The following is a 22,002-nucleotide window of genomic DNA, read 5'->3' on the forward strand; positions in this document are numbered from 1 at the left end:
TAGCCCCCATCTCCCCTGGGCTCCCCAGCATCCCAGGAAAGCTTGTATTGTGGTACCTACTGCTCTCTCCAGTAATTACTTGTGTATTTACCTCCCTGATAGACTGTGGCTTCTATGGGGCAGAAACTAAGCTTTATTCATCCCTGAAAGTGAGTAGGGGCCTTACTTCATGTTTGATGAATGAACACTTGAAAGAGAAGTGTCTACTACAACACAGATCTGACCAACAGCCACGATGTTCTGGGTCATGTGATCCATGCTTAAGGTCAGTGGAAAAAAGAGTGTGTGGGGACAGCAGAGAGGAGGTTGTGTCTGGGGACCACCCACTTGAAGGCTCCCTATGCAGCAGGCACTGAACAGGGTGCAGGGGAAAAAACAATCCCTGACCACCAGGCCTTCATCACCTAGAAGAGGAGGAAGACAGTTCAGCAACACCTACACCATGTGTCAAGAAGGGCCGCTCCAGGAGGACCCCTTAGGACACTAACCACGCTGGGCAAGAACACTGCTCCATTTATTATTAGAAAAACAAAACTCTCACTTAGGAAACAATACAAAGAATTACATCGAAGTTGCACACAGAGAAGTGAAAGTTGGATAAATAGAACCTTTGTCTTACATCCTCACAGAACCCTGGCTGACACCAAACCCTGGCACCTGGCATCCCAATAAGCTGAACCCAGTGAGAAGAACAGGAAATGGAAGAGGATCCCTCAGGGGCAGCTCACCTGGTCAAACCTGTTCACATCGTTGGACAGCAGGTTGACTACCTGGCCTGTGCTGGTTTTCCCCATGGCCGAGCTACTCAGGCGAAGGGCCTGAAATGAGAGAGGGAGACAGAGACCGGGATTCCTAAGGTGATACCAAGTCATCTTAGAACATAACAGAATGGAGCATGTGTTCTGGGGTCCTGAGTGGTGTCAGCACGAGCAGGATGACCCCCGACAGCAGGGCTCTAGGGACCCTTGTTCAGCCTTTAACTCCTCAGTGTGGCGGCAGCCCCAACCACAAGGACAGCAAAGGGATGAGCAGGAGGTAGAAGAAAAATCCATCCCCTGTTTCAGTGAATGTGGACCTGTCTGAAGGTTAAAGGGTGTAGGTTTAGACTTAGAAGCCAATGGCACCCCACTCCAGTACTCTTGCCTGGAAAATCCCATGGATGGAAGAGCCTGGAAGGCTGCGATCCATGTGGTCGCGGAGAGTAGACTTCACTTTCACTTTTCGATTTCATGTATTGGAGAAGGAAATGGCAACCCACTCCAGTGTTCTTGCCTGGAGAATCCCAGGGACGGGGGAGCCTGGTGGGCTGCCAGCTATGGGGTCGCACAGAGTCGGACACGACTGAAGCGATTTAGCAGTAGCAGCAAGTAATTTTTAGACAAATTAGATGAGACTAGAGAGGTTGCCTTAGGAAAGAAATTCAGAGACTTGGATTCAATCATTCATCCTGTGGGTGACAATATTTAAACACTTTGGGCTTAGTTTCCTCACTCTGAAATGAGCAAGTATAATGTTCAAAACACTGTTCCTGTGAGGAAACTGTGGTCTTGATGCCAGTCTGCTGATTTTAGAAAATACACAAACCGTGTGGCACCATCCCTTTATTTAGTAAGAAAAATGCCCTAGAGATCCGAGGAAGCTGAAAAGACACCAGGAGCTGCTTCAACAGACCAACTAGAGTCACTGATCCAAACACAATGTCATACTTCATAAGAAATGTTTTCTTTACTCCTCAAGTTAAAGAAGAAAACAATGATCAAGTGAGAATGTAAAATGATATAACCACGATGGAAGAGAATACGGAAATGCCTCAAAAATTAAACATGACATTAGCATACAATGTGGCAATTACACTACTAAGGATACACTCAAGAAAACTAAAACACAAACTTGAATGGAGAGTTTGTACACTCATATTCACAGCAGCAATGTTCACAGTAGCTAAAAGGTGGAAACAACTGTCCATTGACAGATGAGCAAACACACAGAATGTTGCATATTATTGAACCTTAAAAAGGAATTAAATTCTGACACCTGCCACAACATGGATGAACCTTGAAGACATTATGTTACAGAATATAAGCCAACACAAAATGACAAACATGGTGTGATTCCACTTACATGAAGTACTACTCAAATTCACAGAGATAAGAAGTAGAATGGTGCTGGGTGCGGGGAGAGGGGTTGGGGAGTTAGTGTTTAATGGATGCAGAAGTTCAGTTTGGGAAAAAGAAAAAGTTCCAGAGATGAATAATGGTGATGGCTACACAACAATGTGAGTGTACCTAATGTCACTAAATGCGGTGCCTAAAAGGAGTGAAAATGGTCAACTTTACACTGGGTGTATCTTACCACAACAACAACAACAAAAACAATGATCAAAAGCCAAAGGTAATTTTACCAAAGCTGCGGAAATGTATTAATCAATAAATGGCAAGTCATTTTTACATATGATACCTCCACAATCATTCAAAGTTTGGCTGCAAAGAACACAAAATGCTGAATGGCCCATTTTAGGAGTGGAAGATGTGCAGCCTTAGAGACCTCCTGGAGACCTGCCCCAGCCTGGAATCCATGGTCAGAACAAACTATGGCTACAGGCTTAGTAGCCACTCCATTTCTAATGCCCAATCTGATTTCTCCCCAGGACCAGGGATCAGGAGGTGGAGCCTGAGCATGAACCACAGAAGTTCAGAGGGGCCTTTCAGAGCTGCTTGGCAGCACCAGCTGTGCCCTAAAGAAGCAGCCCACCTGTAACCAGAAAAGAAGTGTCTTGTTTCTGCACCCCAGCAGGACTATAGATGCAAGGCTGTGCATGAGGAAATTTGTCTTTTCCAGGTTTCTGGAATTTCAAATTATGTCTATGTTATAATCCCCATTTAAGTAAAATCAAGGCAGTAAACGAACTTCTTGGGAGATATTTACACTCACCTAAGCCAATGTGCCAGGTCAGATCATATTTCCCAAAGGCAAGATTCCAAAGTGTGGCAGGAAGAGGAAGAAACACAGGTAGACAGTGGCTCACCTGTGCAGTCAAGAGTGAGCTTTGACTAAACCATCACCTCACACCTAACTTAAGGTTTCACAACACGGTTCAGGGAAAATTTCACAACTATTATGAGAGTTAAGTATGATCTGGAAAGACAAACATTTAGCCAATTTGTGGGGAAATCTGAGTATCCATCTCCTAAATGGTGAAAGATGCAACAGAATAACAAAGATGAAGATAAATGACAGTGAAGACCTCTGCCTGCAGTTTGCGGGCACAGCTGCAATTTCCATATCACCCAGAAGGAAAGCAGCTCAGATGCTGTTGTCAGACAAGACAGTGAGATGCCAGGTCCCCAGTTTCACACAATTCTGAAAAGTACAGGACTCTGCTCAAGGAAAGATGAGGAGAAGACATCTCACTTTCTGCTGAAAAAAGTATTCTAAAGAAGCAGAAGCTCTAGGTAAGCAGCAACCAGATAAAAGAAGCAATATTTTCAATTTAAGTTGCTTGGTTTTATCTTTCAATGAGGACTTTATTTATTAATAAAAATTACATATGTTTAAGGTTACAACATGATACTTTGCTATAAATACACACTGGGAAATGATTACTGCAGTAAAACCACTTAAAGTATCCACTACCTAATATAGTTATCCTATTTAACATGTGTGGGGAGAACATTTAAGATCTACACCCTTGAAAATTTCAAGGATACAATACAGTCAAATAAGGATTTTTTTATAAACAGTCTAAGGCAAAGACATATCCAGGATCAAGTTTATACAGAGCCCTTCAGCTCTTGACACTGATACATCTGTGGCAATACCTTTGTAAAGATACCTGAAAGCCTTACTCTTTTTACAGTAGTTTAGACAAGGGTAAACGATGGAATAATTTCATGGCATTCTTCAATACAAAATCACTAAACATATTAAATCAGTTCTTATTAAAGCTGCTACAATGCATACCAAAAATAAAAGGAAACATTGTATTAAAATAATTTAAATGAAGAGCAACAAATTCTCTTTAGAATTAATAAAAAATGTAAAATTTCAAATTTCATCTCAAATATTCTATTTTCTTCCATACCATTGACAAAAATTATCTATAAAATATAAGGAGTGAGTCTATATTTAGCATGAATTCTCTTTATATTTTTCTCTAGCAAACATAATTATATTGAATATAACCAGATGGGTCTTTCAAAATTAAAATCATTCCCTTTATCAAATACATTCTCTGCTCTTAGATATAGTTTTATAGATCCAATCTCTGAAGTTCACTTTTAAATACAAATTTGATATAACTATAGGTATTAATGAACAACAACAAATTATTTCCATAAAAAGCACTATGGGATTTGGGCATGAAGACACTGAAAATCAACTTGATACTTTTAATACTTATACTTGAATATTAATGTAAATTTTACAGTACAAATTTAGTGGTTATTATGTGACAGCCTATGGCTAAAAGTTGTCAAGGACAGCCCACACTTGATCTTAAAAGAAAACTTTTCATTATTTATTGGTAAAGTTTGCTTCAACAACAACAAACTTGGCTTGATGTAAAAGCAAGCTTCTCTAGGAAGGTGTAAACAATCCCAGGTACAAAATTTGTAATTCACAGAGAACTTTCCCCAAATGTTCCTGATCCCTCAAGAGAAGAACACACCATGGTACCTAGCGACACTCACCTTGCGGTAGATCATGTGGCACACGGCTACTCTCAGCCGCATCCCCACGCGCTGGATGTGATAGAAGTACAAGTGGTGCAGAACGGCCCACACGAGCACGCAGGCGCTCAGCCCTGCCGCGTAGCCGTAGGCTTCGTGCAAAGCGGCAGAATCGGTGGGATCGTAGTTTTCAACATAACTAATCATTTTCCCCAAAAATATGGGTTGAACCACTCTGGTGCCTTCCTAAAAGAAAAGAAAAAAGTCTTTATTAGAAATGTCAGTTTTTCTTTATACCAGATTTACTTTTATCATTAACATGTTTAAAATACATTTTGACAAAATGCTACATTCATGACTAATTTAAAAGAAAAATATGGAGATTTATTATGTCCTATAAGACAAGCATGCAACAGTTCAACCTTAAGGCAAAAATTTCCATTCAAACACAGTAAAGCCTTAGTACATTGTGCTTAGCACACCGTGGATGCTCAATAAATATTACAAACAGGCTCAATACCAACTGAGCCTTAAGATGAATAACGAAAAAGGTGGCAGAAGAAGAGGAAGAAATCTGCTTCCACAGGAAGAAGCCTGCCGGCAGCCTGCCCCTGTCCCCCATACTCTCAATGTCCCAGCCCAATAGAAAGCCAATGTGGTTTACATATGGGAGACATGCTTTCATCACCTTCTTCAAGAATCCTTAAGCACTGAGACACAGGCACAAACACAACCACCCTTTTCTACCCCAAACTCCACACATAGATCCAGGGAATGGAAACCAGCTTTGGCTGGAGCACCACAAAAAAACCAGGTTTGGCAGCTCTGCAGGCTCTCAGCTCCCGAGAGCACTGCCTCAATATGTCTCTACCCTCTAGAAGTTGGAATGTTCCTTGAAGTAAAAAATTAAACCTGGTGGAGGCCAAGCTAAAAAATCATGTCTTCCGTAGTTCTTAATCCACTATCCACTGAAGTTGGTGGTTTGGAAGAAATGTTACCACTCCTCTCTTCCCCAAGGCCTAAACCAATTGACTCAGGGTGCACTGAGGCTTCACCCTGAGTAAGACTTAGGGAAAGCAAGTTTCTTTCCCCAAGAAAAAGGCAAAGGAATGGCAACACCTACCCAACCTGCCAAACAGCCACTCTACCTCACAAGCTACTTCCTCTCTCTAGTCACCCCTGGAAGGTCCCCTTCTTCACCATCAAGGAAAATCATCAACAAATCCAAGTTACCAAAACTAAACACCTTGGGCCTCAATATCATTTCCTCCACAGACTTCTCAAAAGACAAAATGTTCAAAGTTTGGAAGTCTTTCAGGAACAGGGCTCTTCCTTTCTCGCCAATCCCACATTACTAACACGGACAGGGGAAGCTTGGCTGACCTGACAGGAGTGCTTTGATAGCTCTCCTCTGTCTGTCTGAAGCTAAGGAACCCACATACAAGAAGAGGGAAAGAGAATCCATAACACCAAACACCAAAAAAACAAAAACAAGCATTTCCTGCTCAGCCAACCAGTGCCTGATCAGGATATTTATCAAAAGATGTTCCCATCCCTCACATGGGGGTCTCATTAAACCTTAGCATTCCTGTCTTGTTCTACACAAGTGGACATGTGCACACACACACGTTAACAGGCTGCACCAACTGCCTCTCCCTCCATGAAGTCATGGAGAGTTTCATCTACTACAGAGGATAAAGGGAACACTATTTAGTTGAAGAAGTGTAAGTAAGATGATCAGACTGGAGTAAAATGTAACTGATACATTTCCACCGTATCCTGTCATCCACCCCAAGAGGCAGAGAGAGCTCTTGGAAGAGCCCCTCACACAGTGGATTGTTAAACACACTGTTTACAGTTTCCTGAGATTGAAATGTGAAGGCCACACAGAGAAGCAAGAACATCAGACTACACACGGGCAGTCCCAGCCTAGGTGTCTCCGAGGGCAGTCCAGTGCTGGAGCCGCAAACCACCAGAAGCCCAGCAGTAATATCTGCCATCCCAAACTTCCCTGAAACTTATGATTCTATTTGGGAAACACTGTTGCCTGTTACTCAGCTCTCCATTTGAGCTTAACATCCTTGTAATTACAGGAGAAATAAGAGTAATAGCACTCACCAAAGAGAATATGGTTAAATTCAATAAATCCAGCAAAAAGGAGTGTAAATAAAGGCAGGTCATTACTGTCTAAGCATATCTGGAGTTTTTCGCTGAGAAACAATATTTAATAACCTAGTTGAGGGACTTCCTTGGTGGTCCCTTAGCTATGACTCCACATTTCCAATGTAGGGAAACTTGGTTCGATCCCTGGTCAGGGAAGTAGATCCCACATGCTGGCACAACCAAATAAATCAATATTAACAAAACAAAACCAAAAAAACAGTTGGAGAAATAGCCTCATTAAGGTATAATGCCACTTCATGGCTCATATCTTTCACTCATCTGTAAATTCTTTTTATTCTTGATAATTATTATTTAATTGGGATAGAAAATTTCTTATCTTCAAAAAAGATAACAAAGGATTTCAAACATGAACTATTACTGATGCAATTTGGGGGGAGAGTCATTTATTATTTTGGAACTTTCTCCAATGGCTCAATGGTAAGGAATCCATCTCAATGTAGGGGTCACAGGGAATATAGGTTTAATCTCTGAGTTGAGAAGATCCTCTGAGGAGGAAATGGCAGCCCACTCCAGGATTCTTGCCAGGATAATCCCATGGACGGAGGAGCCTTGTGGGCTATAGTCCATGGGGTCACAAAGGATCAGACATGACTGAGTGACGGAGTACACACACACAGCTGTGCCTCCAGCAAGGAGCAGTCACAGCAACTCAGAGAAGTGACGAAAAGCACAATGCACAGGAATTTCCATCCTGGCACAGGTTGCAACTATGGAAAACAGAAAATTAACATTATGCTCCATATGAAAAATAGCAGCAAGTAAAAAATAATTTTCCAGTAATTTCTCTCAAAAAAATAGCAAAATAATGAATAGCACAAAATTGTGAAAACAAAACCCCAAGTACATATAGAGAGTAAGAAGACACATATTAAATATGAATCTTCAAAGCTTCCAGAACACAAAGGGCAAACGTGACTGAGGCCATCACAGGTAGATTGAGTAAATCCATCCCCTCCACACACAAGGAATGGTTAGAGATGGAGAGTCGTTTAACAGGACAGCTGGCAGCTGCATTTGTAATCTGTGAGTGTTTCCATTTCTGACATTTGGTAAAACTGCCTGAGGCAAACCAGGCAAAAGTTTGTCCAGCTACCAGAAGATTAACTCCTGCATATGCTCAATGCTCTAGTCCAAGTATTAAGTCCAAATGAAACAGTGGTGTGAACCCCAAGGATAGACTGAATTTCAGAAGACTCTGCTTGCTTTGGAGAGTCTCTCAGAGAGGCAACGAGTGGCTGTGGCTCACCCTGGGGACACAGACACCTGTGGCAGCCATTCCCAGGAGCTGCCCCACCACGTGTACACTGGTGTGGGCAGACACCACCAAGGAATTCTCTCATCTGGACATTCCCGATTCTCACTGTCAACTAAAAAGAAATAAAACAACTGAGAAAATATTCATTATCAATTATGAAGCTAACCGAATTAAAACTTTCTTGATAAGCAGGAACAAGGTCAAACACTGTCCCTTAAACCTTTCCTCTTTGACATCAATCTATAACCACATGTATATTCTTTCCACAAATAAATTGAGAATATAGTTCTTATTCTTTCACAAGAATTCTCCACAGCTCTGAAATCATAAAGTATCTTTAAAAGAGCTGAATTTAATACCACAACATCCATTATTCAGGATTATCTGAGAGTCTGAGTCTCTGAGGCAGACTTTTTATTTTGGCCACACCCTGTGGCATGCAGAATCTTAGTTCCCAGTCCAGGGATCAAAAACCCTCATATCTGCATTGAGGGCATGGAGTCTTAACCACCAGACTGCCAGGGAAGCTTGTGGTAGCCATTTCTTGACAGAGGCCTTGGTATTCAGCCTCCTGAAAGCACCTGATATTGGGTCCCACCTTTTGCTGCTTAGGATAACTTCTTGCAGGGTTCAGTTAGAAACTAGAACTTCTGCAGTGGACAGAATTCCTCCTCCAAGTTAAGGTACTTGAAACATTTCTCACCCAATTTCCCCACATCTCATTCACGGAAACAAAAACACAAAAATAGAAGCAAGCTAACAAAGAAAAATACTTGAGTGAAACATATAAGCAGAAAAGAGTGAGCTTGTAGGGAAAAACTGAACAGGAAGTTAATCTTTAGAACTGGGGGAGTTCTAAAATAGAGTTGAGAAAAATCCAGAGATAAGGAGAAAAAGCAGTGAATCTGGGAAATCATAGCCACCAGCATTCTAGATATCCTAGCCTTCACTCATCTTTTACACAGTGGTCTTCATCCTGACTGCACCTTAGCATCACCTGGGTAGGGATAAGGGCACTCTGATGCCCAAGATCCAGCCTCCAGAAACTGGTTTAGGTTCAACTGATTAGGGTGGAGCCTGAAGATTCTTCTCCTTGGAAGATTCTGGATGCAGAAACTAACCCCATGTAAGCATCTGCTAACCTCCACTCTTACACTGTTTTGGCATCTGAGCCTGGAATGGCTACAGACCTGCTATGAAGGAGTTACAATGATCACAAAGAGCTTTAACCAGAGTCCCATGACACATTTCATGCTTCTAGAAAAATCCTTATAAACCCAAGTCCAGAGATTATAGTACTGAAATTGAAAATTTTCATTCTGCACAGTAGGAAAACTAAAATTTCAGATAAAACTATATTTAAAAAACATTAATAAAAAGATGAGTCAAAATTAGCCTGGAAAGTTATCTCTAAAAGGAGAAGGAGAATTAGAATAGAGTTAACAAGGATATCAGCCTTCTTTAAAAGTAGCCTTGTCTTGATTTTGGAATCATGAAAACATTATATAGAATTATAATTATGAAAGAACTAATTTTTTAAAAAGCAATTCCTAAAATTTCAGAGTAAATTTAAATAAAAGTACCTAAATATCTACCCATCCTGTTGGTTCAAAGAGCCATACAAAAAAGAACTATCAAAAGTGGTTTTAAACAAAACAATTTGAAAATACATTCTCTGCGTGATACACCCATGTGAAGACAGTATCAACTGCCGAAAGATAAATCTTATTATGTTTTCAGAAGTCACATTATAAGGTAAAACAAATGAATAATAAATTATGTTAATATCACTGAGAATTGGGCTTAGACATGGGACAAAGAGAATAGATAATGGGAGAAAAGAGATACAGATGTAAGCACAATAAGATGAAGTAAAAACCTAGTGTCCTGTATCTGATTTGGATTGGAAACACCCATATAAACATATTTGTTTACCTTAAAAATGTATTCTAACTTGGCCTAATGAAAAAAAGCCAAGAAACAATAACCAAGAGCAAGAAGCCCCTCAAGCACCCAGACTATAGTCTTTAAATACCATTTCACACTAAAAGAAGACAGGGCTGCTTGGAGAAATGGATGATTCCAGGGCTGAGCAAGTACTGTACAAAATGAACGAGAAACATCTTGTCACACCAGAGACAAACAAACAAAAAAAAGGCATTAAAAAAAAAAAAAAAAAACTAGCCAAGACTTCTAGAGTATGTGCGAAAGACTTAGGACCCAACCTGAATAGACTCTCACTGCCCAAAGATGGCCAAAGGTTGCCACAAGCATAACAAATAAAATGGACTGAAGCAGATCAGAAATGCTTAAATCCATGAGCTCAAACTGACATTCACAAAACCAAACCAAACAAACAACCATGAAAACTCACTAGCCCCTCTCCTCACTAGAGAAGAACCAATTCCTCATTTTGAAAATAGGTTTTAAAAACAGAAAAAATTATTTTTCCCTACTCTCCCTATAAACACTATAGTTCAGCATTAACCAAAGAGCTTAGAACATCCCCACTTTGCAACCCTTAATAAATTAATAGACCTTAAGCAAGGATCATGAATAGCTCCAACATCACACACACACACACACACACACACACACACACCACACACACACACATCACACACACACACATCACACACACACACAGACACACACACAAGATGTTATATACCACCTACTACATAGACGAAAGGTGTGAAGAAAATCCAAATGAGCTGTATCAAACTTCTAGACCTAAACACCAACCTAAGGTGCCAGAGGGACAAGTTAATTGACACAGGGGGAGATGCGATCAGCCAAATCCAGGCTGTGGGACTCTCTACAGGACAACCAACCTAGAGGCACGGAGTGGAGGGGAACAGAAAGGCAATCTGTATAACCTGTGCCAGCCAAGTGTACCTCATTTGATACTGCTTCCAACAGAAGAAGGGAAAAAGACAACTGTGAGTGCTGGCTAGATACTAATGATATTAAAGTTAATATTTATGCAAAAAAAAAATAAAGTGAAAATAAAGTCTCTCTGTTGTGTCCAACTCTTTGCGACCCCATGGACTGTAGCCTACCATGTTCCTCCGACCATGGGATTTTCCAGGCAAGAATACTGGAGTGGGTTGCCTTTTTCTTCTCCAAGAAATCTTCACAACCCAGGGACTGAACCTGGGTCTCACGCATTGTAGGCAGACGCTTTACTGTCTGAGACACCAGGGAAGTCTATAAAAATGTTTATGCTAAATATGTTTAGTGGGGGGAAATTCCACATCTTTTAAAGATACATACTAAAATATTTATGGATAAAAATGATTTGATGTCTTGGAACTTCTTTAAAATAATCTTGGGAAGTGAGGGTGAGTTTCAGATTAATCAAGACTGCTCATTATGGCAATTATTGAAGCTGACTTAGGGTGACATAGGGGCTTATTTCCCTTTACCCTTCTGAGTTCTTAGCTGAGGATCCCTGTAATAAATGACAGAATAACAAGAGAAAATAAAACAGAAGTTTATTAACATGTATATTTCTGATACACATGTGAAATATCAAGAAGAACTGAGTAACTTCCCTGAGATAGCCCAGGCCACCACCTTAAATGCCATCTCCCCCTAAAGACTAAAAAAAAGGTGATGGAGCGCCAATGAGAGGTTAACAGGGAAAGCAGCTTAAACCACAGTAGGGTTGGGTTTGTTAAGCAGATTTCATCCTTCTTGAAGACTGTCCTTCAACAGGATTCTGCTGTGATTTAGAGCCACCCTTCTTTTTCTGGTACAGAGAGGGAGACACCTTTACAAATGGAGACTTCCTTTATCAGTGCAAATGTCCCTCAGAAGAGTAACTTCTACTCTGTCTTCAGAGTTTCTCCCATTTCTATTTCTGAAAAAACACAATCAACTCACAACAATCTTTCTGCCAGAGAGCCCTACTCTGGAGTGACGCATTGTGTTACCCGTTCAGTCTATCCTGTCTTTGTATTTTTGAAATGTTCTTAAAAACCTACAGGAAATTAAAAAGGAAAAAAAAAAAAACACTATAGAAAGCAGTTGACAGAAGGGCCAGAGCTGTTGCTAGAAAAGCAGCTTCTCTTCGCTCTGAGCCTCAGTGGAGGCTGTGGGAAAAGAGAACAGAACACACAGAGAACACAGGTCTAGCAGTCAGAGCACCGCGCCTCAGGGACCAGGTCGGCCACTTGCCAGTCACATGACCCCAAGCCCATCATGTGCCCTCCTGGGCCTCCGGGTCTTTATCTGTGAAAATATCAGTCGTGCCTCCCTCAGAGGAATCCTGGGACACCTAAATGAGCTACAACAGCGCAAAGTGCTCTGAAACCACCATAAAAACAAGGATTTTTCATCACTTTTATTATTAGAAGTCCTGGTAAGAGACTTACTCTATTCTTAAAGGCAGGGGCTGGATTCACAAAGGCTTGGAAAACTCATTGTTCCTCACAAGCGACCACAGTGGAACAAGAACTCTTGAGAAAAGTCATGTGTAAAACCAAATTTTCTAGACTATAATTAAAGTTTCACTTCTACCCAGGTTGCTAAAATTTTTAACCATTATGAATGCAATCTTTCAAAAAGAGTCTCCTACTTGCCTGACTACATAAAGAAAATGGCTTGAGGGGGGTGGAGGAAACAAGTGAAACAGGGAAGGGAACTTAAGAGGTACAACTCCAAATTATAAAATAAGTAAGAGGGGATCGGGGGCAAAAAAATAAATAAATAAAATTTTAAAAAAAAGAAATAAATCATGGAATTATACAACACAGGAAATATATTCAATAATATTGGAATAACTTTGTATGGTGACAGTTGGTAACTAAACTTATCATGTACTGTATAAAATATTAAATCACTAATGATGTATACCAGAAACTAATATAACATTGTAAGCCAATCATACTTCAATTTAAAAAATTCTTTTAACTTTACATTAAAAACTTACATATGCTTAGAAAAAGAAAAGAAGGTGGATATAAAACCCTAATTTATAACTCAAGGTCATCACTGTGGGTATTGCTAACACCTAATGAGTAACGTGATGCTCTCAGGAACCAGCAGGGCGCACACAGCAGGTCTGCTCAGCAGGTCCCCATCCACTCTGCTCAAGGCCCCCTCCTCCTCTCCTGCTGTATGGTCCTCAGTGATTGCTCTCAGCCCGCAGTATCTCTGCCACTAGCAGCCACTCCTCAGCCTCCTGGGTTGAGCAAAGTGAGGGACACATGGAAGAAAGGGTTGGGGAATAAATGCAAAGACAACTCAGCTCTCAGGGAATCTGCTGTGAGTCGAGGCACAAAGCCCACTTTGGGATGCAGAGGACTCTGTTTACTTCCTGTCCATCAGCTGAGCTCCAAAGTGAGGATTTACACACGCATGGGCTTCCTCACAGCCTCCACCTAGACCAGAGACCATCAGTAAAAGTGGCCTCAGACAAAGAGCAAGTGTCCAGACAAGGCCGGGCCATATCTAAGGGTCCTAGGAAGAGGACATAACTCCCAGCCACTCCTCCCCTCTCAGGAGAACGGACTGAGTAAACCCACTTTGTCTCTCTGAGGTCACCCCACTTACACACCAGAAGGTAGAGACCTCACCTCTCAGAGAGAAGCCCTGATGACCTGGGGAGGTGGTCTCTGTGTCTCTGGCCCAGGCAGAAACTTCAGGCTCCTCCTCTCCACCCTGAAAGCCCTGGGCATGCAGAAACCTGTCCTCCACACCTGCAGTCCCCATGGAGGTGCACACAGGGGCCAGGGTGCTGGGAACTCTCAGCCTGTTCTGCTCTAATTAGCATTGACCTGCAAGGGCTCCACAGCCTGGTACCTGTTTCTCCCGAGCGGTAGAGATACTCCTCAGTTCTCATAGGACAGAGGTTTTCATATCTCAGAATCCTAAGAGCCTCACCCTGGACTGGCGTCACCCTGTTTTTTCTCACTGATGCTGCCAGGAGTACCTGGGAGGCCCTGCTTGTGCTGTGGGTGGAAAGAGCACACTGCTTGGGATCATGGATGATCCACGGGGCTTTCTGTGCACCAGAGGAATTGAAAAAGGGCTGGAGATCTAAAGGGAAACATATTTGTGTTTTAGAAAATCCTGGGCTGAGTTTAGATCTTTCATTATCAAAAATATAAAGACCAACAAGCAGTACAGATAGATCACAACATGGGCATTTGCTTCATAAAATCAATTTAAGTAACTAGTACCGCTACTGCTACTAGTACTAGAAGTACTGCCACACAGAGGAGCCCCGACACTCAAGGCCCTCTACTCCCACTTCTTCGCCATGACCACCCAACAACCAGTCTCCTAAAAGAGGGCCCAGGGCTCTACCAGCTGCCCCTTATGCAGCCCCAGGCCTGGCCCTCCTGGATCCCCAGCAGGAAGTATTACTTGGTCTGGAAAACTCTGAAATCAACACTCCCAGCACCACAGTGGGGCGAATTCCCTCTCAGGAAGAACCCCAGATCCTGCGGCCTCTCCCGCTATGTCTGCTTCTCCCATGAGCTGCCACAGCCAAGACCCAGGAATCATATTAGGATGGGATCCATTCGAGGCTTAGTGACCGCACCTAAGGAGCCAACAGCCCAGGACAGCAAGAAAATCCACACGGTCTATGCTTTGATACCCACTTGCCTGCAAGCCAAGGTATCATCTGATACCAAAGAGAAACTAGAGAACCAGGGACAGCAGAGAAAGACCTGTTCCAGGATATGATCCAACATTAAACCTGGAGGCCACTCATCCAACCAGGCACCTGGCATTACTCACAAGTACACCACCAAGGCCCTAGGGTTTCCAGACAAGCAGAATTCATGAGAACTCACCCAGGATGGAAACCTGTATGGAGGGTGCATGAGTTCTGCACAATTCATGGTGAAGCTGGAGCTCCTCCCCATGGTGGGCTCTGGCCTGGCTGACCTGGCCCACGGGGAGGGGGCAGCCCAGGGAAGGGAGTGATCTTGGGAGCTCTGGCAGCTCCAGCCCAGACATAGGACTCCAGGTTCTGTTCCAAAGGAAGGGGATGATATTTTCCTAGGAAAGCGTTTATCATCTGTGACCTGGGAAAGTCAACAATTGCTTGCTGAGTAACTCTCAAATGTCTTACATGTTATTCTGAGCTCCAGTCCATATTTGAGTGAGTAACAGTCACTCAGTCGTGTTTGACTCTTTGTGACCCCATGGAATGGACACTGCCAGGCTCCTCTGTTCATGGAATTCTTCAGGAAAGAATACTGGAGTGGGTTGCCATTTTCTTCTCCAGGGTATCTTCCTGATGCAGGGATCAAGCAAGGGTCTCCTGCACTGCAGGCAGATTCTTCTGAGCACCAGGAAGTTCAGTTCAGTTCAGTCACTCAGTCGTGTCTGACTCTTTGCAACCTCATGGACTGCACCATTCTGGGCCTCCCTTTCCATCACCAACTCCCAGAGTTTACTCAAACTAACGTCCGTTGAGTCGGTAATGCCATCCAGCCATCTCGTCCACTGTCATCCCCATCTCCACCCACCTTCAATCTTTCCCAGCATCAGGGTCTTTTCCAATGACTCAGTTCTTCAAATCAGGTACACAAAGTATTGGAGTTTCAGCTTTAGCATCAGCCAGTGAATATTCAGGACTGATTTCCTTTAGGGTGGACTGGTTGCATCTTCTTGCAGTCCAAAGGACTTTCAAGAGTCTTCTCCAACACCACAGTTCAAAAGTATCAATTCTTTGGCTCTCAGCTTTCTGATAGTCCAACTCTCACATCCATACATGACTATTGGAAAAACCATAGCTTTGACTAGACGGACCTTTGTTGCCAAAGTAATGTCTCTGCTTTTTGATGTGCTGTCTAGGTTGGTCATAACTTTTCTTCCAAGGAGCAAGCATCTTTTAATTTCATGGCACCAGTAAACATCAGCAGTGATTTTGGTTCATGTACTATTGAAGCATGGCTTGGAGAATTTTGAGCATTACTTTACTAGCATGTGAGATGAGTGCAACTGTGCGGCAGTTTGAGCATTCTGTGGCCTTGCCTCTCTTTGGGATTGGAATGAAAACTGCCCCTTTTCCAGTCCTGTGGCCACTTCTGAGTTTTCCAAATTTGCATGCATATTGAGTGCAGCACTTTCATAGCATCATCTTTTGGGATTTGAAATAGCTCAACTGGAATGCCACCACCTCCACTAGCTTTGTTCTTAGTGATGCTTCCTAAGGCCCACTTGACTTCACCTTCCAGGATGTCTGGCTCTAGGCAAGTGATCTCACCACTGTGATTATCTGGGTCATGTAGATCTGTTTTTGTCTAGTTCCTCTATGTATTCTTACAACCTCTTCTTACCATCTTCCGCTTCTGTTGAATCTATACCATTTCAGTCCTCTGTTGTGCCCATATTTTAATGAAATGTTCCGCTGGTATCTCTGATTTTCTTGACAAGATCTCTAGTCTTTCTCATTCTATTGCTTTCATCTCTTTCTTTGCAGTGATCACTGAGGAACACTTTCTTATCTTTCCTTGCTATTCTTTGGAATTCTGCATTCAAATGGGTATATCTTTCCTTTTTTCCTTTGCCTTTAGCTTCTCCTCTCTTCTCTTCACAGCTACTTGTAAAGCCTCCTCAGACAACCATTTTGCCTTCTTACATTTCTTTTTCTTGAGAATGGTCTTGGTCCCTGCCTCTTGTATGGTGTCATGAACCCTGGTCCATAGTTCCTCAGGCACTCTGTCTATCAGATCTAATCCCTTGAATCTATTTCTCATGTCTACTGTATAATCGTAAGGGATTTAAGTCCTACCTGAATGGTTTAGTGGTTTCCCTACTTTCTTCAATTGAAATCTGAATTTGGCAATAAGGACTTCATGATCTGAGCCACAGTCAGCTCCTGGTCTTCTTTTGTTGATGGTCTACTGATTCTCCATCTTTGGTGGCAAAGAATATAATCAATCTGATTTCATATGGACCATCTGGTGATGTCCATGTGTAGAGTCTTCTCTTGCGTTGTTGGAAGAGGGTGTTGCTATGACCAGTCGTTCTCTTGGCAAAACTCTATTAGGCTTTACCCTGCTTCATTCTGTATTCCAAGGCCAAATTTGCCTGTTACCCCAGGTATCTCTTGACTTCCTACTTTTGCATTCCAGTTCTCTATAATGAAAAGGACATCTTTTTGAGTGTTAGTTCTAGAAAGTCTTGTAGGTCTTCATAGAACTGTTCAACTTCAGCTTCTTCAGCATTACAAGTCAGGGCATAGGCTTGGATTACTGTGATATTCAGTGGTTTGCCTTGGAAATGAACAGAGATCATTCTGTCATTTTTGAGACTGCACCCAAGTACTGCATTTCGGACTCTTTTGTTGACCATGATGGTTACTTCATTTCTTCTAAGGGATTCTTGCCCACAGTAGTAGATTTAATGGTCATCTGAGTTAAATTCACCCATTCCAGTCCATTTTAGTTTGTTGATTCCTTAAATGTCGCTGTTCACTCTTTCCATCTCTTGTTTGACCACTTCCAATTTGCCTTGATTCATGGACCTAACATTCCAAGTTCCTATGCAATATTGCTCTTTATAGCATTGGAATTTACTTCCATCACCAGTCACACCCACAACTGGGTGCTGTTTTTGCTTTGGCTCCATCTCTTCATTCTTTCTGGAGTTATATCTCCACTGATCTCCAGTAGCCCATTGGGCACCTACCAATCTGAGGAGTTCATCTTTCAGTGTCCTATCTTTTTGCCTTTTCATACTGTTCATGGGGTTCTCAAGGCAAGAATACTGAAGTGGCTTGCCATTCCCTTCTCCAGTGGACCACATTTTGTCAGAACTCTCCTCCAGGGAAGCCTACTATTTAGAGACATTTCTAAGTATAAAGACAGGTCAACTCAAAAAGTATCCTCAATACATGTTTCACTTTATCTTACAATCTATAGACAATACATTAGAATATGTAATGAATCCATATACCTTTTCCAAAGGAATAGGCAAGACAGAAGTAGCAATAAAGTTTTAAATGACAGTCATCACTCGGATGAAATAATTTAGATGAAACTTGTCTCTCTCGAAGAGACGGGGACTGGGCAAGTGGTCAGGAAGGAGATACAATATGCTTTTAACTTTGTATGAAAAATAATGTTCAGTTCCATGTTGTTGAACATAGGTCTGTTGTTGCCACATAAATCCTCTACTTTTTACTGTCCAAATGTTTACTGAAACTCTGCTTCTGGCCTTTGTTTTGGAATCTGTTACATTTTGTTGCCATCTCCTACTTGCTATTCTCTGAAGTTACTTCCTCCAAACCACAGGACACATATTCCTTGAGGTTGTAAGATCTTCTTTTGGTCAAGGTCACTCAGTATTTATATTGAGCACCAAAAACACCCCTAACATGGTATAAAAGATCTTTCCAGTGCTGCTATCCTTCCATTACACTATATTTTAATCAGTTAAGAGAAAAAATAGTAATCTCCAGAGGTCAAGCCCTTTAAGAATCTGTCTATTCTAAAAGATAAATACAACTGCTGATCTACATCATGATTCCTAGATGAGATTTACCCTCAGACCTTTAAACCACTGTTCTCTCCTTGCCTCAGTCCATCCATCTCAGGACTGACCCACATATACTCAAAATCAATGCACTGTATGGAAAAGCTTTTACCTCAAGAAATGTTAACATTCCCCAAACTAAGTAGGATTTCCCGTAGCACTTTATGATCGCTTTCATTAAAGAAGGCTCCCGGGAATCTTCCTGGGCTCTTGACACTTCTTGATCCCAGTACCTGTGAAGAAGACAAAGCACAGTGAGGAACAGCCCTGCCACAGGAAAACAGGGGAGGGACAGAGCAGAGGACAAGCCTTCACTCCAGGGCGCTCCGTGGCTGCCCATAGATGCTGGCTAACTGCTCGCAGGGCTCCCGAAAGATGAGCGGTGCAGACACTGAAGCACCAGGATAAGCACCAGACCAGGTCTTCAGAGAAAAGTCCCAGATTCTAGAAACAAGTTCCTGCTAAGCTTTGCTGAACTCACAGGTCATGAACAGCTCAGAAGGGCAGACACTGTCCTCCAGGGACCCCACCTCTGGGGACAGAGCTAGGTCTCCACAGCCATGGCTGGGGGTTCCCTCCACCTCCACTCACGCAGGGAACACAGGCTCCCCCAACCTCCAACTTGGGCTAAGCCCAGGGTCAGCATGAAGGGCTGAGGGTTCAGTGTCAGGGAAGGAGGCTCAGAAGATGCCAGAGGAAGGCAGAGGCCCCTCCCCACAGCCTTTGGCCCCATGGAGAAATTCTCACTCTTCTAACCGTACTCCCTGCTGCCTGTGCTCACCCTTGCAGCTCTTCTCCAAGGTGCTGGGAGCGATCTTCTGGAAGCACCGGTACATGTCATCTTCTTCTAATTTCCGTTTATGACCAATTTTAAACAAGGGGTTTAGCCACCTGTTAAACATTAAAAGGAGAGTGACATATATTCAAATTACATATCTTTAATTAGAATCCTACATTCATGGACATTGTTTTAAAAAAGTCTACATTTTAACCATACAAAGATGTAGGGAGAAAATTAGACATATGCTTACAAACACGTATATCAGGGTGTCGATAAGTCACTCTGACTTACACAGAATATAACTTAACTAAAATACCCTGTTTGTGGTCTACTGAACATACATTGTACATCTACTTTAATTATTAAGAAAAATACATTTAGAAATCAAAAAATGTTACCTTGCTTCAGGAGCACAGAATAGAGCTGAATGGCCATGGTGGATAAGGCTGTAGATACGTTCCTATACTACCAAGCACTTAACTTTTCTGACCTGTAGCAGACTCAAGGATTTTGCTGTTGTTTTTTAGTGTCTAAGTCATGTCTGACTGGTTTTGTGACCCCATGGACTGTGGCCCTCCAGGCTCCTCTGTCCATGGGATTTCCCAGTCAAGGATAATGGAGTGGGTTGCCATTTCCTTCTCCAGGGGATCTTCTTGGCTCAGGGATTGAACCTATGTCTCCTGCACTGGCAGGTGGATTCTATACCACTGAGCCACCAGGGAAGCCCACCAGACTCAAGAATGCCTGTCACATTCACTAAGACGCAACCTTGCAGTCTCAAGGCCTCCTTAGTTCAGCTAATAACACAAAAGAAATTTTACAGGGAATGACGTTACAATACACCACCGTGAGTCCAACAGGCTCTGGACCCTGACCTGCTTACAGCCCTGTCAGACTCCCCTCACATGAGCCTCTTTCTGACCCCGACCGTCTGAAGATGTCCTAAAAATAAGTAACATCTTTACAACTAGAATGAATACATTGATTTTTCTTATAGTCCTCCCTATAATTGAAGCAGAAATTGCTAGACACTGTAAGACTTTTTAAATTTTAATTCTTAATTCCTTTTTTAATTTCAATTTTTCTCTTCTCAAGTAAGCATCTCATTCTTTGCTCCAATTTCCAGGCATTCAAAGGAATCCCTTCCTGGTCTGGAAGGTCATAAAACATTCAGACCCAGGACAAGACAATTATTAACTGCTGTCCAGTTTATCAAGAGAAACCTCCAAGAAGACCATTAGCACTTAAAACATACATTTGGTCCCTAAATAATGGTCTGGGGTCTTGAGAAAGGGTCGAGGGATGGTGTTCAATGTCTAGAGAAAGTGAGAAACTGGGGTTCCAAAAAAGCCATAAAATCGACAAACTGGACACTGTGATGTTTACATTAAGTCATGAATCAACGAAAAATGTACAGATCAATACTAGAAAAGATATAAAACTGCTATTATCCTCGCCTTTGGGGGCCTTTCACCCCCCTCTCAGAGTCTATGCTGAGGACTTTGTATCTCTACCTTCTAAAATAAACTTTGCCTCTGTGTTTGCGCATTCTCTGGAATTCATTCTTAGACTCCATGAACAGAATTCAGCTTTCACATTTCATTATCACTTCCTGGCCAATTAATTTATTTTCAAATGTAACACAAGACTTTCATAAGGGCTGGAATTTTACTGACTGTGAGGTCTGCCACTTTCAGCCTCAATTGGGGAATAAATACTGGTGAGCTGCAGTTCATGGGGTCACAAAGAGTCGGACACGACTAAGCGACTGAAATGAACTGATACTTTCAGGAACTCCACTAACAGTGGAGAACATCACCAAACTACAGTTCAATCCCTTCATACACAGGTTTCTGCCCAGGGACAAATTACTCCCATTGCCACCGACCCCCCAGCAAAGGAGTATGTGTTAGTCAAATCCCTATTTGCTTGGGACCCAACCAATATTTCCAATGAGCCCTCCACATCCAGACATGACCGACTCTAGATACAGACCATGCCCAAGGGCTCTGGGGACAGGATCATACCAAACCTGAGGGGGTCTAGTCTGTGGAGGCAGTATCCTGGATGGAAGGGCGCCACCATTAGTCTAAACATGACTCAAGAAAACCCAAACACAGTTGAGCCCCTGAGGGTCCTCGAGGCCTCTGGGGCAAGGACCACCCACAATGGGACATTGATGTGATGTGAAGTCGCTCAGTCGTGTCCAACTCTTTGCGACCCCGTGGACTGTAGCCTACCAGGCTTCTCTGTCCATGAGATTCTCTAGGCAAGAATACTGGAGTGGGTTACCATTTCCTTCTTCAGGGGATCTTCCCGAGCCAGGGATCAAACCCAGGTCTCCCGCATTGGAGGCAGACGCTTTAACCTCTGAGCCACCAGGGAAGCCCACAATGGAACATTAATTGTCTCCAAGAAAACTCTACTAGTGGATACTGGGCTATAAGAGGTGCACACCCCAATCTAGGTCACATTGAGATTTTAATTACACTCACCCCACCTCCCATCTAAATGGAGCCATTCATCTAGTCAGGAGGGAGCTGGACTGGACTGGTAATGGAAGGAGCTGTCGCCCCTGTAGCATCCTTAGTGAGCCTAGCACGAGAAGCAAT

General features: G+C 42.5%; 1 protein-coding gene across 1 annotated transcript in view; it reads right to left on the reverse strand.

Annotated features, from left to right (window-relative positions):
* Window positions 1-19,500, reverse strand: part of LOC108634594 (multidrug resistance-associated protein 4-like) — a gene marked incomplete at both ends in the record, with an annotated part of 35,014 nt that extends 15,514 nt beyond the window's left edge. The window contains 5 exon segments of the mRNA XM_018044615.1: window positions 729-818; window positions 4,689-4,913; window positions 18,722-18,842; window positions 19,391-19,439; window positions 19,442-19,500. Coding sequence (XP_017900104.1) covers window positions 729-818; window positions 4,689-4,913; window positions 18,722-18,842; window positions 19,391-19,439; window positions 19,442-19,500 — 544 coding nt within the window.
* Between the last annotated feature and the right edge of the window lie 2,502 nt (window positions 19,501-22,002).

This window comes from Capra hircus, unplaced genomic scaffold, assembly GCF_001704415.2.
Source record: "Capra hircus breed San Clemente unplaced genomic scaffold, ASM170441v1, whole genome shotgun sequence".
NCBI classification, from domain to species: Eukaryota; Metazoa; Chordata; class Mammalia; order Artiodactyla; family Bovidae; genus Capra; species Capra hircus.